The sequence below is a fragment of the Hyperolius riggenbachi genome, chromosome 1 (genome assembly GCF_040937935.1).
Source record: "Hyperolius riggenbachi isolate aHypRig1 chromosome 1, aHypRig1.pri, whole genome shotgun sequence".
NCBI classification, from domain to species: domain Eukaryota; kingdom Metazoa; phylum Chordata; class Amphibia; order Anura; family Hyperoliidae; genus Hyperolius; species Hyperolius riggenbachi.
In genome coordinates this window covers 647,977,853-647,995,509 of record NC_090646.1, presented here as the reverse complement: position 1 = coordinate 647,995,509, position 17,657 = coordinate 647,977,853, and the positions used below count along the sequence as shown (strand labels likewise).

The 17,657-nt window shown below is 46.0% G+C and overlaps 1 protein-coding gene across 1 annotated transcript in view; it reads left to right on the top strand.

Moving 5' to 3' along the window:
* CTIF (cap binding complex dependent translation initiation factor) overlaps positions 1–17,657 on the top strand; it is a 258,156-nt gene that overhangs the window by 63,006 nt on the left and 177,493 nt on the right. Inside the window, exons 3-4 of the mRNA XM_068271884.1 lie at positions 7,936–8,125; positions 13,433–13,513. Coding sequence (XP_068127985.1) covers positions 7,946–8,125; positions 13,433–13,513 — 261 coding nt within the window. The 5' untranslated portion in view covers positions 7,936–7,945. The remainder of the gene's footprint in view (positions 1–7,935; positions 8,126–13,432; positions 13,514–17,657) is intronic.

Here is a 17,657-nt window from a genome sequence, read left to right as displayed (position 1 = left end):
TTGTAATTTAATATATCCCTGTGTCACATGACTGCCATGGCAGAGATGGCAGATAAGCTCATTGGAAAGCACGGGATGTTAACAATATGTCTGCTTCCATGAAAGCAGGAAGTAGACACACTGCAGATTTATTTTAGGATTTGGATCAGCTGTAACAAAAAAATTTTTTTTTTGTTAAAGGGCTTTTTTTTTTTTTTTTTTTTTTTTTTTTTTGAGCGTTTAGGAAGCACTTTAACCTCTTGAGGAGTGCGGTGTTAACCCCCTAGTGACCAGGCCATTTTTTGTTAATTGGGCCACTGCAGCTTTAAGGACAAGCTGCAGGGCTGCACAACATAGCACACAAGTGATTCCCCCCCTCCCTTCCTCCCCCCGCTGGTCAATCACTGTGATCTCTGCCTATGACAGCGGATCAGCGCCGACACTCTGGAGAGGACAGCCATGTCACACGGCTGTCCCCACTACAGTGCTGCTGCAGATCACAGCGCTGTACAGACTTATTAGACGGCGGTTTCACCATCTAACAGTCTCCGAGCGGCGATCGCCACTGGGAGACTGAAGGCAGAGCGGAGCTCCGCCCACCACGCAGGAGATGCCTGTGCGCGATCTCCTGCTAGCCCCATAGGAAGGCCATTCACGCCAATGGACAGGGAGCGGTCCTGAGGCTGCCGCACTGCTCACGCCAATTGGAGTGGAGCAGTCGACAAGTAGTTAAATAGCTAGCGATTTCCCTAAACGCTCTACCAATGTTAAGAAATGGAACAAATTCCACGGTAGCGATTGTGATTAGCAAAATTGTAATCGCAGAACATGCAGCTTTTTGGGAGCGTTTGCTCTTCAATGTACAGAATTGAAGCGCTGGCAAACCGCGCATAAATTGCTACACATAGCGAAAATTACTGTAAACTGTAAAAAAAAAATAAAAAATAAAATAAACATTGAAAAGACCAATCAGAGTTAAAATCGCTAATCGCAAATCACTACACAATCAGTGGCAAAAGCTTAAACTTTTTAAAATCGCTTCCAAAAGTGCTGGAAAAGGCTCATGAAATCATTTACAAAAAGCTACTTAAAAACATTGGCGATTGCGCTACTGAACTCAGAACTTCCTCTCTGCTTTAAGATACGCAACCGCATAATAACCTATAAAGAAAAAGATTTGTATTTGTTACAGCTGATACAAATCCTGCAATAAACCTGCAGTGTGTCTACTTCCTGCACTCATGGAAGCAGACCTATTGTTACCATCCTGTGCTTTCAAATGAGTTTATCTGCCATGGCAGTCAGGTGACACGGGGAGAGATCAAATTACAACTTGTGATTAGACACAGATGAGGGGGAATTAGACTAAACAGGCTAAACTCTCTAATTACATACAGGGTGCATTTCTCTGTTTTCCTTCTGTCCTGTGCAAGAGTTCAGGTCCTCTTTAAACAGCGGATCTGCATACTGGTTCAGGGTCTATGGCTAAAGGTATTAGAGGCAGAGAATCAGGACAGCCAGGCATACTGCATTGTTTAAAAGGAAAAAAATGTCAGCCTCCATATCCCTCTCACTTCAGGTCTCCTTTGAGTGCTGTAAAGAAGAAATTTAGCCAAATAAGAATGCGGAGTGTGTGAAGCAGATCCCCTGTGGGTGAGAACTCCATGGGAGGGATGATAATGGTCTGGATTTGTTTTAGCACTCACACAATGAGCCTGGAGTGTTTGATTGGCTCATTGTCAATCTGCATACTATTTGTACCCATTCATACAATTAGCATCTGATGTACACACAATGTGGTAGCACACCCATTTCCATACAGGTTTTGCTGGTATCACCACAGGGGGGGGGGTCGTTTCTCATTGGACGGACCTGTTTGGGGGACTCCCCGCCCCCTGCTTTGGTCTGTGGATAGGTTACAGAACTGTAGATGTAGCTTGGTCTGAGCTCTGGAGGATATAGTGTTGCCATTTGGGATCTTGCAGCGTTTTGCAGTTGGCTGGACAGAGGAAGGATATCCTTCTGATGAAAGAGCGGAGGTAAGGGCAAACAGGAAGTCGGGACATCCGTATAGGCCTGTACTTACCGGCTGCGCTACGTTACCATCGCATGCGTTTTATACAATTGCAAAGCCTTTTTAAAAACTATGAAAATTGAGATGAACTGAACTTTACACAGTGATGCGATTTTAGAAAATCGCAGTGACTGCAGCACTTTTTGAGCTCTGCGTTTAAAAAAAAAATGGCATACAAAAACTTCATTGCTTTTTTTTTAAAGGTCAAATCCCAGGAAACCTTGCAACTTCCTGTTGAAGTACTTTTAGCCAATCACAAGAAAAACGCAAGCGCATTGAAAAACGCAAGCAAAAACGCCACAAAAATATGCAGTTTAAAAATCACATTGCGCTTAGCTTCAGTGTGCACAGGCCTTTTTAAATTGCAGCTTGCGCTTCCGCCCGCGATCATACAAGCAGCAATTTCCACTGGCCGCCAGTTGTGCCGTAGCTATCGGGAACTGAGCGTTATTGCGACAAGAATAGCCCAAGTGGGTGATTGAGTTTGCAAAAAAATCAATGCGTACTAGTGGGTAATGAACACCTCTTCTTACATGTAAATCGCAGTGCTCTCGCAATCAGCAAAATGGCTGCGATCCACTTTTTGAAGCGGATCACAGCTAGTGTAAAAGGGCCCTCAGTGATGATTTGGTTGCCAGTTTGATGTCTGTATGAAAGGTGCCCATTAATGGTACAATCTGCTGAACAATCATCCATAGGATAGATAAGGTACGATTATTGCTGCGGATTTGTATTTTATATTTCACTGACATCTTCTACAGCACTTTACAGAGCACATAGTCATGTCCCTAAAACCTGGTACACACCATACCATTTCTCTTCCGGTAGATGGGTAGAATTGATCATTTCCAACTGGTCCGATCTGTTTTTAGCTAGTTTTTCTGATCGCTTTTCCGATCACTTCTATACAAAATCGGTCAGAAAAACGATCGGGAATTATGTATTCACCCAATTTACCTGAAGGAAAAATTGTATGGTGTGTACCAGGCATAACTGTCCTCAGAGGTTAAATCACTATTACTTTTCTTGTTGATAAATGATCATTCCCCAGTTTACCTGACTCTTATTTGGTTCACAAAAAGGAAGTTGCAGGGCATGCTGGGTTGTCCTTTTTTGCTTCTCTACTTTCCGCTCAGACTTAACTAATGCTGCCTGATTGGCTGAAGCCTGTTTCCCTCCTGTTTTCCCCTCCCACACCTCTGTTCCTCTCTGATTGGCCAATATTTCTCATGCTGAGACAATGCACTTTCTATAGTGAAGGGCGGGCGGGCAATGCATATACAGTCAGGCAGAGGAGAGTAAGGGAGGAAATTACATCAGGATTGGCTTTAAAATAGCCACAGTTAAAAATAGGAAATGCTAAGAAGGATTTTCTGTTTTGTTACTGTAGAAAAATCATTAAAGGAATACTATCGATACCCAAGTGTTCTAAAATGACAATGTACAAATAATGTCTAAGTAACTGTGTAAACATTTTCCTACTTTTTCATGTTAAATATCAGAGACAAAAACTAATTTATTGAGGGTAGGATTTAGCTATATTGGGACAAATCAACTGCAGAAGGGGTGTCTGCTTCAATGCACAGCCAGAGTTGCATATCAGACTACAGAAAGCAAATATCAAACATATCACACTCTGAAAGCAAAAACAGTATGAAAACCTGTGACAATTCGTTACATTTCCTCTGCTCTCTTCAGACACTTCAGTCAGAAACAGAGCTCCCAACAGCTGTAGCTCCTGTGTCCTGTCTCTCTCTGTCACACACAGAGCTACATGTAGAGTTAACTTATCAAGTGTGAGGGGAATTTCCCCTCTCCTCATGGCTCAGTCAGCCGTCAGTTTTGGCATCAGTAAAGTTTGAATGTATTTTGATAACAGTAAACAAAGAAGTTGCTACTAAAATGTATACACCAGTACTTACCAGCACTTCCCAAACAAGTCCTGTGTCGATTGAAAAAAATATGTGAATCGATAGTATTCCTTTCAATCAAAATGTGGACAGTGCAATACATATGCTATGTAAGTAGAGCAAGTATTTATCTACTTATATATGCGGGTTTTTTTTTTTTTCTGACATAGTATGGCTGACTGCTTCTCTTTATGTATTTATATAGCACTAACCTCCTCTGCAGCACTTTACAAAGTACAGAGTCATGTCACTGACTGTCCTCAGAGGAGCTTACAGGCTAATCCTATACTAGTCGTACGGCCTCAATTCACTAAGATCATGCTGGAGATAAGGCAAGAGAAAACGTACCTCCACATAAGAGAGAGTTATCTTATCTCTTCATTCCTTAAGTTACCTCTTCTTTAGTTAATTTACCTCCTCTGTAGTTAAGTTACCTCCTCTGTAGTTATTTTACCTCCTCTGTAGTTAAGTTACCTCCTCTGTAGTTTTTTTCACATGCAGTTAATAAACAGCCTGTCTTTAACTCTGGAGTTATTTTAAGGATTGAAGAGTTAACTTAAAGACAGAAGAGTTAACTTTAGGTTTGCCTAAGGTAAAATGTTTCCTGAATACTACATGCCTTATCGCCATGGTGATAACTCTAGAAGAGTTATTAAAGACAGGAGATAAGCTTAGTGAATTGAGGCCCAAGTCTAATGTCCTAACATATTATTATGTATTTATATAGCACTGACATCCTCTGCAGCACATTACAGAGTAGCTCAGTCTAATCCTGTCCTAGTCTAATGTCCTACCATATTATTATTGTGTTTATATAGCACTGACATCCTCTGCAGCACATTACAGAGTACAGAGTCATGTGTTATGTAGCGTCGTCGTGTGGCTGGAGATATAAGTATATCCTTGCATTGTGCAGTCCGCCTTCAGGACAAGGCACAGCAGACATGCACAGCAATTCCCATAAAGCACAAAGAACCACTTATTTCTTTTTATTTTTGTGACATTAATGACAGGGAGCAACACCATTGTAAAAGTCGCCAACCGCATAAAACGCGATGCTTAGCGGCCGTGCCCTCTCGGGGGATTTAACGAGTGGGAAACGTGTAGAATTATGTTCACTGTAATTAATAATAACCATCACCGAGTTCCTTTATTCTATAGCTTATAAAACAGATGTGTCCAGTCCCTGTGATGTGCGCACGCTGCATGTGCTGTCAGGGGTGGGTGTGTCCAGAGGCACGGCGCTAATCTCCATCGCTACATGCTGAGTAAGAAGGATTCTGCAAGAACCACTGATAAAGCAGAAACCTACTCCAGCCTGTTAAGGGATAACTGCACATAAATATCTCTCTTTACATTAAGAGGAACTGTAACCAAGAATTGAACTTCATCCCAATCAGTAGCTGATACCCCCTTTCCCATGAGAAATCTTTTCCTTTTCACAAACTGATCCTTAGGGGCTCTGTATGGCTGATATTGTGGTGAAACCCCTCTCACAGGAAACTGTGAGGACCGTGATTCTGGCAGTTTCCTGTCTGTGAATCTTGTTGCATTGTGGGAAATAGCTGTTTACAGCTGTTTCCAACTGCCAAAGAAGCAAGCAGCAGCTACTTCCACTGACATCACCTGCCAGCAGTAAAAATGTCCCCATGTGATACATTTCAGAATGTGTATCTGGGAGAGGAAAGATTTTACAATGGGCAAACACTGACTAAATCATTTATACATAATTATTGTAAAACGAAGCACTTTATTACATTATTTTCACTGGAGTTCCTCTTTAAGGTAACCATACATCTAGCAATGATGGGCAGATTTGACCAAGAGACAAATCTCTCTCTGATCGATTCTGTTTAGAGAGAGATCTGTCAGCTGCCCATACACCACAGGAAGATTCCCGGTCAATTTCATCCTGGGGGGCACACATATGACAGAGGGACAGCCGCTGGGGGTTTTGTCGCATTCAATCGACCACGGCGGCCTGGCATGCACTTGGCACCAATTTTTTTTATCCAATTCAGTAATAATTATTGAATCGGATAGTCGATCAATGTATGGCCACCTGTACCTTTTCTCGAATAGATCTTCTGGGACATCTGTGCGGCTGATCTTATGGAGAAACCCCTCCCACAGTGTGATGTCAGGGCCATGGCTGACAGTTTCCTCTTTGTGATCCTCGTTGCAGTATCTCCCTCTGTGCATAGAACTCTCAATAACGAACATTCAGCAGAGATCACCTGACAGGACTAAAGACGTCACCACCAGTGATACATTTCAGAATGTAAAGAGGAACTCCAGTAAAAATAATGTAATAAAAAAGTGCTTAATTTTTTAAATTATGTATAAATGATTTAGTCAGTGTTTGCCCATTGTAAGATCTTTCCTCTCCCTGATTTACATTCTGACATTTATCACATGGTGACATTTTTACTGCTGGCAGGTGGTGTCTGTGGAAGGAGATGCTGCTTGCTTTTTTGGCCGTTGGAAACAGCTATTTCCTACAATACGAGGTTCACAGACAGGAAACTGTCAGGACCATGGTCCTGACATCACACTGTGGGAGGGGTTTCACCACAATATTAGCCGTACAGAGCCCCCTGATGATCCCTTTGAGAAAAGGAAAATATTGCTCGTGGGAAAGGGGGTATCAGCTACTGATTGGGATGAAGTTCATTTCTTGGTCCCTCTTTAAAGGGAACCTGAGGTGAGAGAGATATGGAGGCTGACATGTTTATTTTCTTTTAAATAATGTGCATTGCCTGGCTGTGCTGCTGATCCTCTGCCTCTAATACTTTAAGCCATAGACCCTGAACAAGTATGCAGATCTATGACAAATGTGAAAAGATTAAATGCATGCTTGTTTCAGGTGCACGCCAGGCATCTGGCATTGTTTAAAAGGAAACAAATATGGCAGCCTCCATATCCCCATCACCACAGGTTCTATTTTAGTCACACAACGTAAGCGAGTCCTTATGATTCCCTATAACCACTTAACCACCGACCTCAGCCGATGGGCGGACGCAGGTCGCAGTGGTGTTTCGTTCCATGTCAGTTCATGGAGGGTGTCTCCGTGAACAGCCTGCGAGCCTCCGATCGTGGCTCGCAGGCTAAATGTAAACATGCGGGGAAGAAATCCCCGCTGTTTACATCATACAGCGCTGCTGCGCAGCAGCGGCGTAAAGGAGATCTGATAGGCTGAAGCCTATCAGAGGCGGCGCAGGACGGATCGCCATCCTGTGCCGCCCATAGGAAGGACGGGAGGGAGGGAAGGAAGGGGAAGGAGGTGGAGAATCGCTGCGGAGGCCACCCCCCCCCCCCCCCCCCCCCGTTGAGCGAAAATTGCCGGCGGCGATCAGACCCCCCCAGCTGTGGGCTGGAGAGCCACGCTGCACAGTTCAGCGCGAACAAGCCCGGTCCTTAAAGTGGATCCGAGGTGAACTTTTACACATTGCATAATTGTGTTCCTTTCCTATTGTTTATAGGACATTCCTCAAGCCAAATACTTTTTTGTTTTTGTTTTAATGCTCTGATTCCCTATAAACAAAAAAAAGCCACGCCCACAGGTTTTCAGAAAGCCTTGGCAGTAGCAAGGGCTCATGGGAGCTCAGTCTGGGCAGGAGGAGGGGGAGGTGTTACTAGCCATTGATTTCAGAGGCAGAGGGGAGGAGGGAGGAGGAGAGGGGATTAGGCTGAGTGCTCAAGATACAGATAAGCCTGCCTCTGTGTAATGTTTACAAACAACATGGCTGCTGTCATTGTATCACAGGAAGAAATAATCATATTCTATTAAAACTGTTTGCAGCTAGATTTGCTGTGTAAATCATCTAAACTTTAGATAAGATATATAGACAAGTTACTTGTTATAGTTAGTTTTTCATCTCGGATCCGCTTTAAGTGGTTAACGTTGTTGTGAAGTGTGTGGATGTCTATATGCGGACCTGTAACAGCTGACGTTTGTCTCGGTGTTGATAGTGAACCAGTGATGGAGAGCTCGTCTGTGGCGTCCGCCTCCTCAGAAGCTGGCAGTAGCCGATCCCAGGAAATCGAGGAGCTGGAGAGGTTTATCGACAGCTACGTTCTGGAGTACCAAGTGCAGGGGCTGCTGACCGACAAGACGGAGGGCGACGGGGAGAGCGACAAAACGCAGTCCAATATCTCTCAGGTGAGCGTTCTGATGGCAGACGCATGAGTTACACTGAACCTGATGTAACAAGAGGAACTGCTGCTGAGATGTTTGTTTCCTTCTCTCACAATTGTGGGGAGTGCTGCATAGTTCAGAGATCTCTAATATCAATCCCTGCCATGCACTAATGAGGACCAGCATGTCCAAAACTTGCTGTTTTCATGTTGGGTTGCAGGCTCGCTATACACCAGAGCAGTTATCTGCAAACTTGGCTCTCCAGCTGTTAAGGATCTACAAGTCCCACAATGCATTGCAGGAGTCTGCCAGCCACAGTCATGATTCATAAAGGCAAATGCATTGTGGGACTTGTAGTTCCTTAACAGCTGGAGATTGGAGATGCAGATCACTGCACCAGCGGTTCTGAATGTGCAACTTTGCTTTCTAAGGGCATAAAGAGATGATTTGCATATTTGGGCATGTGATGCATCATGGGAAACCACAGTTGCTCACTTAAAGGACCACTATCATGAAAAACTGAAAAAATGAAATTCATTTGTATAAAATGTACATTTCTCCCAACGTCAAATGCACTGTAAATTATTTTTTTCTTAGGTTGCGGTCACTTAAAGTAAATGGTAAAAAGCTGTCAGATCTGACAGGTTTTGGACTAGTCCATCTCCTCATGAGAGACTCTCAGTATTGCTTTTATTCTTTTCAAAAGCACTCTCAGGAGAAGAGCCATACAGAGATGTTGGCTGTAAGTGCTTTTGTAAATAAATTCTTGTACTTGAGAAACCCACATCAGAAGATGGACTACTTGAAAATCTTGTCAGATTTTCACTACCTATGTGACGGTGACGTAGGAGAAAAGTAATTTATAGCTCATTTTAGTCTAGAACAAACGTACATTTTATACGTATGCATACACAGTTATTTTAGATGTTACAGTTTTCCGTGATACTGGTTCTTTAAAGCTGAATTATCGCAAATACCTTCTTTTTTTTTAAGAGAGACTCCGACCAAGAATTGAACTTTATCCCAATCAGTAGCTGATACCCCCTTTTACATGAGATTCCTTTTCACAACAGACCATCAGGGGGCGCTGTATGACCGATATTGTGGTGAAACCCCTCCCATAAGAAGCTCTGAGTACTGTGGTACTTCTGGCAGTTTCCTGTCTGTGAACCTTGTTGCATTGTGGGAAATAGCTGTTTACAGCTGCTTCCAACTGCCAAAAAAGCATGCAGCAGCTACATCACCTGCCTACAGTAAAAATGTCACCATGTAATAAATGTCAGAATGTAAATCAGGGAGAGGAAGGATTTTACAATGGGCAAACACTGACTAAATTATTTATACATAATTATTGTAAAAATGAAGCACTTTTTTAAATTACATTATTTTCACTGGAGTTCCTCTTTAAGAAGGCAAAATAACAGTTAGTATGGGTGTTTAATAGCTGGGTATTCCTTAAAGAGGAACTCCAGTGAAAATAATGTAGTAAAAAAAGTGCTTCATTTTTTACAATAATTATGTATAAATGATTTAGTCAGTGTTTGCTCATTGTAAAATCTTTCCTCTCCCCGATTTACATTCTGACATTTATTACATGGTGACATTTTTATTGTGGGCAGGTTATGTAGCTGCTGCTAGCTGTTTTGGCTGTTAGAGACAGCTGTAAACAGCTATTTCCTGTCTGTGAACCTTGTTACATTGTAACAAACTGCCAAAAGTACCACGGTCCCAGAGCTTCTTGTGGGAGGGGTTTCAGCACAAAATCAGTCATACAGCGCCCCCTGCTGGTCTGTTTGTGAAAAGCATTGTATTTCTCATGTAAAAGGGGGTATCAGCTACTGATTGGGATAAAGTTCAATTCTAGGTTGGAGTTTCTCTGTAGCCTCCCTGGCGGTATGGACGAGCTGAGTTCGTCCAGCAAAAACTTGCAAAAAACGTTAATGACGAGCTGAGCTCGTCCATGCCGACAGGGAGATTTCCTGTTTCTCTGCCCCGCCGGCTGCATTTTTTTCTTATCAGAGGGATTCCCCAGGATGGCTGGATGCCTGACTGCACGCTGTGGGTAGCGATCTGTGCTACCCACAGCGTGCAGAACAAGCATCCAGCCACCCTAGGGAATCCCTGGGCAGCCAGCGGGGCAGAGAATGTGCGGGGGATCCCCCTTGTATGTGGAGGCTGTGCTGGCGGGGGATCCCCCTCTGTGCGGGCGGGGGGAACCCCTTTATATGGTGGCTGTTGCGGGCAGGGGATCCCCCTCTGTGCGGGCGGGGGGATCCCTCTTCTATTGTGGCTTTTGCGGGCGGGGGGATCCCCCTCTGTGCGGGTGGGGGGATCCCCCTTCTATTGTGGCTTTTGCGGGCGGGGGGATCGCCCTCTGTGCGTGTGGGGGGATCCCCCTTCTATTGTGGCTGTTGCGGGCGGCCTATCCCCCTCCTCCCCCTCCCTCTTGATGTCCCCCCCCCCCCCCTCTCTAAGCCCATTGAGTAAATAGATTTACTCACCGAGGGCTTTCTCCAGCGACGGCAGCAGCACTTCCTCCTCCATCTCCGAAGTCCCGGTCTCTGTACAGTTACATTACGAGGCTTGGTGACGTCACCAAGTCTCGTAATGTAACTGTACAGAGAACGAGACTTCGGAGATGGAGGAGGACGTGCTGCTGCCGTCGCTGGAGAAAGCCCTCGGTGAGTAAATCTATTTACTCAATGGGCTTAGAGAGGGGGGGGGGGGACATCGGGAGGGGGAGGAGGGGGATAGGCTGCCCGCAACAGCCACAATAGAAGGGGGATCCCCCCACCCGCACAGAGGGGGATCCCCTCGCCCGCAAAAGCCACAATAGAAGGGGGATCCCCCCCACCCGCACAGAGGGGGATCCCCTGCCAGCACAGCCTCCACATACAAGGGGGATCCCCCACACATTCTCTGCCCCGCTGGCTGCCCAGGGATTCCCTAGGGTGGCTGGATGCTTGTTCTGCACGCTGTGGGTAGCACAGATCGGGGGGGGGGGGGGGGGGGGGGGGAGGATCGGGAGGGGGACATCTGGCTACCTATAAATCTGGCTAAACACCTGGCTCACTATATACCTGGCTAAACATCTGGCTCACTATATACCTGGCTAAACACCTGGCTCACTATATACCTGGCTAAACATCTGGCTCGCTATATACCTGGCTAAACACCTGGCTCACTATATACCTGGCTAACTATACTTGGCTAACTATACCTGGCTGCACATCTGGCTAACTATACCTGGCTGCACATCTTCTACCTATACATCTGGGTCTTATACTCACCATTGGCATGCTGATCCCTCGTCGCGTACCTCTGATAGCTTCCCCAGTGTCTTCTTCCATGTCCCTTGGCGGATTTTGCTTCTTCCTCAGCGATCACATGTCCCCCGTTGATCGGCGTTGATGACACCAGGGTCACACAGCGTCATCAACATCTTGCAGAAAACACTTTTTTTTTTTAAATTGAATTCAATACAATAATCTGTATTAAATTTAATATTAAAAAAAAAATTGGTTGCAAAAAAAAATGGTTGCAAATTATTGGAAATTAATTGAAACACTTTTTGCACGGAAATCCTGGGGAAACTGAACGCCAGGGTGGTTAAATCTCCCATGTCTTTGCCCAGATATCCACACCTCATGGTTTGTAACATTACTTATACAAGTAGCATCCACTGAAAGTAGTGACCTAATCTATGCAAACTTTTGTTACTTTCCCAATCAAAAAAGAGATTGGTTAAAAAGCAGTTACTACAAGAGACAGCAATAAATTACTCAGGATACGCACTGTTACCGTAATTTTCCTGGTTTCAGCATCAGAAACACTTCTTATATCTATATGTTGCTGTATATTGTAGCCCCTCCCTCCCAGTGATATCACAGCCTAGGCTGGGAGGGTACGCAGCCTTCTGCCCCAGAGCACTCTGGTATATCCAGTCTTGCTTTTCCTGATCATTCTTAAAGGGAAGGTTCAGGTAGGGTGGGTAAAAAATAAAAATCAATTTCCACTTACCTGGGGCTTCCTCCAGCCCGTGGCAGGCAGGAGGTGCCCTCGCCGCCGCTCCGCAGGCTCCCGGTGGCCGACCCGACCTGGCCAGGCCGGCTGCCAGGTCGGGCTCTTCTGCGCTCCAAGACCCGGAACTTCTGCGTCCCACGCCGGCGCGCTGACGTCATCGGACGTCCTCCGGGCTGTACTGCGCAGGCGCAGTAGTTCTGCGCCTGCGCAGCACAGCCCGGCGCCGGGCTGGCGCAGCCCGGGCCAGGTCGGGTCGGCCACCGGAGACCACCGGGAGCCTGCGGAACGGCGGCGAGGGCACCTCCTGCCTGCCACGGGCTGGAGGAAGCCCCAGGTAAGTGGAAATTGATTTTTATTTTTTACCCACCCTCCCTTAACCTTTCCTTTAAGGGGCCCATACACCTAACGATTTTCCCACCGATATACAGCAGATTCGATCACTGTGATCGAATCTGCTGTGAAAACGTTGCGCAAACGCTGACAGAACGATCGATTTCTGTCCGAAATTAATCGTTCCCGTCGATCAGTCCGCGCGTAAGATTTTGCTCGATCGACGGCGGGTCGGGAGTGCGTCGATAGCGGCGTTCGAATGCCCGACGACTGACACTAGCGGCAATACATTACCTGCTCCGGCCGGCACGAGTCCCCTTGTCTCCGCTATCCCTTCTCCGTGCTCTGCTCCTCCAGCTTCACTGAACTTCCTGTCCTGGCAGGAAGTTTAAACAGTAGAGCGCCCTCTACTGTTTAAACTTCCCCCGGACAGGAAGTTCAGTAAAGCCAGCCGGACCCGGGGACCAGCGCGGAGAAGAAGACAGCGGAGACCGGGGGACTCGCGCAGGCCGGATCAGGTAATGTATGCAGGGGGGGCGGGGGAAGAGGCAGCTTCACAGATTGTGATCGATTTCATGCTGAAATCGATTCACAATCTGTTTGCAGTAAAGGCAGCCATACGATACCTCTCTGATCAGAGAGGGATCTATCTGTTGGTCGAATCTGATGGCAAATCGACCAGTGTATGGCTCCCTTTAATGTGATTGATAGTAAGGTAAATCATCGGATCATTGGCAGTTAAAGCATTACTGACTGTTGGGTTACTGCCTCACTGACTCCCTTCAGTAAATCTGTCTGAAAATGTTCAGGTGAATCGGTCATGAATACCAATCTTAGATTCTTTTTATGATACACGCCTGCCATGCCCAGTTCATTTACTTTTCATGAGGTTGCCTCTTGCCTTTAAAAGCTTTTCATGCGGTCATTGTGCAGCTCGCTGTCCTCACCCAGATTGTATGTGTGTGTTGTGTCTTGTAGTGGACGGCGGAATGTAACGATCAGCTGGATGTAAACAGAACGTCACCGAAGCAAAGAGGACCTTCCTGTAATAACCAGCAGGTGAGGAGACGGTCACACCACTTTTACATTAACACAGCAGGGACAGCCATTCTATCCCAAGAGAAATAAAAACACGTATATAAGTAAATATTTGTTTTACTTACATGACACGTGTATTGTACTGTCCACATTTTGATTTCAGTGATTTTTATATAGTATAGTAATAAGAGAATTCTGTTCTAGCATTTCCCATCTTGGTTCCCTCTGAACTGAGGCCAATCCTGATGTCATTTACTCCCTTACTTTTTTTTTCCTCCTTGAAACTGCACTGTCATAGCTAGCTTGCTCTGTAAGCACACGTGAGTACAGCATAAATCGTATGTCAGCAGCTCACTAAACTGGTCTCAGCCAATCAGTGAGGAGCAGGAATGTGGGAGGGGCATTGACAAGCTTCCTTGTGGTCAGCAATGGAACAAATAGAGCCAGGCTGACTGAGATAAGATTTATTACAGCAGAAACCTTTCTGATTATATTGGAATACTTGCAATGCTGGGTGAGGTTCCAGGCTGCATAATTAACATAGTGCAGTGGGTAAATGGAATTTGAATTTGTGGCTGACGATCCCACTTTTATACTACTCTTAGCCTGATGACATCCACTTTGCCCTACACTAGCAGCAGTGCCTTTCTGACGGGTTGATGCTGTTTCTTGCACCAACTCTTTGAGTACTTGCGACAGCAGAGCACACTCACCTGTCCAGCTGCAGCACCTCCTCCTGGATCTTCCGTCATCTTCCGCTGCCCTACCCTGTGACCCGGTGGCATGTTATGTCAGTACATACTCTACATGCCACCGGGTCATAGACAACGGGCGCCGGGGAGATAGGGATGAAAGGACATGCTATTAAAGAGGACCTAAACTCTTCCACAGGAGAGAAGAAAAACACAAGAAGAGAAACCCACCATGTGTTTATTTAGAGATAACAGCCTGTCTAATTCTCCCTTATATATGCTAGTAATGAGCTACTGTAATTTCAGCTGTCAGCTCTGTTTGATCTGTGCCGTGGGTGTGCCCTTCAGACAGGCTATGTGTAAACACAGGAGATTAACCCTTTCTGTGCTCCCAGCAAACCAGGAAGTAACCACACTGCAGCATCTCCGAGGAGCTCTGAAAGCAGTAACAAGGAAATGCTATTATGTAAATGTTATTATGCTGTTGCTTATCTTTTAGAGCAGAGAGGAAGTCCTGGGTTTAGGTCCGCTTTATTAAAGATCTATGTGTAGTGTGTGTGGCAGGAATATATGCCTCTCTGATTAGATTCTGATCTGAGAGGGATCTACCGTTTGGCCAAATCAGATGCCTGTCTGTAAGTGTTGGAGCACCTTATAGCACACCTGAAGTGAGGGATTTTTCCTTTTAAACAATGCAGATTACCTGGCTGTCCTGACAATCCTCTACCTCTTTTAGCCATAGACCCTGAACAAGCTTGTGAGTGAATAGCCTGTCTACCGTATATACTCGAATACAAGTCGATCTCGTGTATAAGTCGACTCCAATATTCAACCCTCTTAAGCTGGATTTTTATTGACTCAAGTATAAGTCTACCCAGCAAAGTTAATGGCTGCACTTGGGGACCAGGAGGGGTTAATGACAGGCGCTGCATACAGTATTGCAGCCATTAACGCCTCCTGTCCCTTATGTGCCGCCAATAACTCCTCCAGGCCCCTAAGTGCTGCAGTTATTCTCTCCCTGTATAAGTCGACCCTTATACTTTTATGAAGTGAATCTGACCTAAATTTCTAGACTTACTGTATACTCAAGTATATACAGTAATGCCCCTTCAACTGCAAGTAATCACAGTTGTAATTTGATCTAGGCAGGGTCAGCTGAGCAGCTAATTTAAAACACAGGATGTTAACTCTTTGTCTGCTTCCCTGAAAGCAGGAATTAGACACACTGCAGATGTATTGCAGTTCTGTGGGCTGCAACAAATAAATATTTTTCTGGAAGCGTTATTATGCTGTTGCTGATCTTTTAGAGCAGAGTGGAAGTTCTGAGTTCAGGTCCACTTTGTGTAAATATGGCAGCCTCCATATCCCTCTCACTTTAGGTGTGTGTTATCTTTTCCTGTCTCTCGTCTCCCCGATGGCGCTCTGATACTGGCAGATAGAGCGGTGATTACTCGCCGCTGCTTCTCTTCCCAGTGCTGCTTTTCCGTCTAATTAGTTATTAATTAAATGTCAGTACCGTGATTAAATACTTAGAATAGTGTGCTGCTGGTCCCTCCGCTCCCAGATCCATAACTCCTCCTTCTGTGGAGCTGTGCAGGATAATGGATGTCTGCTGATTACTACCATAATGGCTGGGCTACATTTACTTGTCTGAAGGGAAACTTCACAGTGACAACCTCCAGTGTTTTGGGTGTTCTGAGTGATTGGCCAGATTTTCCTACCATTGGTTTATTGTTCCCTATATATGAAACATAAGCGAAAACATTATTTTTCAATAAGACCTTGTAGTTAATAAAATTGGTTATAAAATATTCAAAGGAAAAATAGTTTTTAAACTAGTAAAATTACATTTTGCTGTGGTACACTGAGAGACAGAGGTGACATAGTGGGGAGTCAGAGGGGGACACTGAAGGCACGGCGGAACAGAGGTGACACAGAGGGGGGACACTGAAGGGGGAACAGAGATGACACAGGGGGGACACTGGAGGCTCAAGGGAGCACAGAGGTGACACTGAGGGGGACACTGAAGGCAGAGAGGCGACACGGGGGGGGGGGGATACTGAAGGCATAGGGGAACAGAGGTGACACAAAGGGGGACACTGGAGGCACAGAGGCGACGCAGAGGGGGGACACCAAAGGCATGGGGGAACAGAAGTGACAGAGGGTGGGACACTGAAGGGGGAACAGAGGTGACACGGGGGGGGATGGTGAAGGCATGGCGGAACAGAGGTGACACAAAGAGGGACGCTGGAGGCACAGAGGCGACACAGAGGGGGGACACTGAAGGCATGGGGGAATAGAAGTGACAGGGGGGACACTGAAGGGGGAACAGAGGTGACACGGGGGGACACTGGAGGCAGAGGTGACACAAAGGGGGGACACTGAAGGCACAGGGAGACAGAGGTGACACAGAGGGGGACACTGAAGGGGGAACAGAGATGACACAGAGGGGGACACTGGAGGCTCAGGGGAGCACAGAGGGGGGGACACTGGAGGCACTGAGGCAACACAGAGGGAGACACTGAAGGGACAGGGGGAACAGAGGTGACACAGGGGAGACACTGAAAGCAAGGGATGGAATAGAGGAGGTACAGGGGTCAGAGATAAGGGTTTCAAATTTCGGACAGATTCAGGTTAAGAACCACCTGACAGTCCCCAATCTTGTTCATTAACTGGGGACTACCTGTTTAAAGTAAAAATGTAAACAAGACTTTCACTATAACTTACAGAATAAGTAATATCTCTTTTGGCTCACTCCAACCTGAAATGTGACATTGTATAAGTGTGTGTGTTAGATTTAGGGTCTTCTGCTAAGCTGAAGTGGAGAGAGGTCAAATAAGGTGTCAGGTGGGCCCCTTGACACCCACTAGGCCCCAGGAACCTGCCTAGGTTGGCTGGTGGAGGATCCTGCTCTGGTGTGTGTATAGCTATCTTCATATATCTGTTGGGTAGGAATCGGTCTCTGAACATGAACAGGTTGCGCTGCTGTAGAACTACAGGTCCCAGCATGCCCTGCCAGACAGTCCCCTCCCTCTGGCCCGGGCTGGTGTGATTCAGGACATAGCCAATAGACTGTGTAGGATGCTGATGCTGTGGTAGAACTACAGGTCCCAGCATGCCCTGCCAGACAGTCCCCTCCCTCTGGCCCGGGCTGGTGTGATTCAGGACATAGCCAATAGACTGTGTAGGATGCTGATGCTGTGGTAGAACTACAGGTCCCAGCATGCCCTGCCAGACAGTCCCCTCCATCTGGCCTGGGCTGGTGTGATTCAGGACATAGCCAATAGACTGTGTAGGATGCTGATGCTGTTCCTGGACCTTCCTGCTGATCTAGCAGCCCCCCATAGATCAATGCCACATAAAAGCCACTCTAGTTAATTAATGTTGTAACTTAGGGCTTCATCCATTCACACAGTGCGAAGTAGCAAATGTTCCTGTGTTGTCTTCTCCTCTGGGCATGTGTCAGGAATACT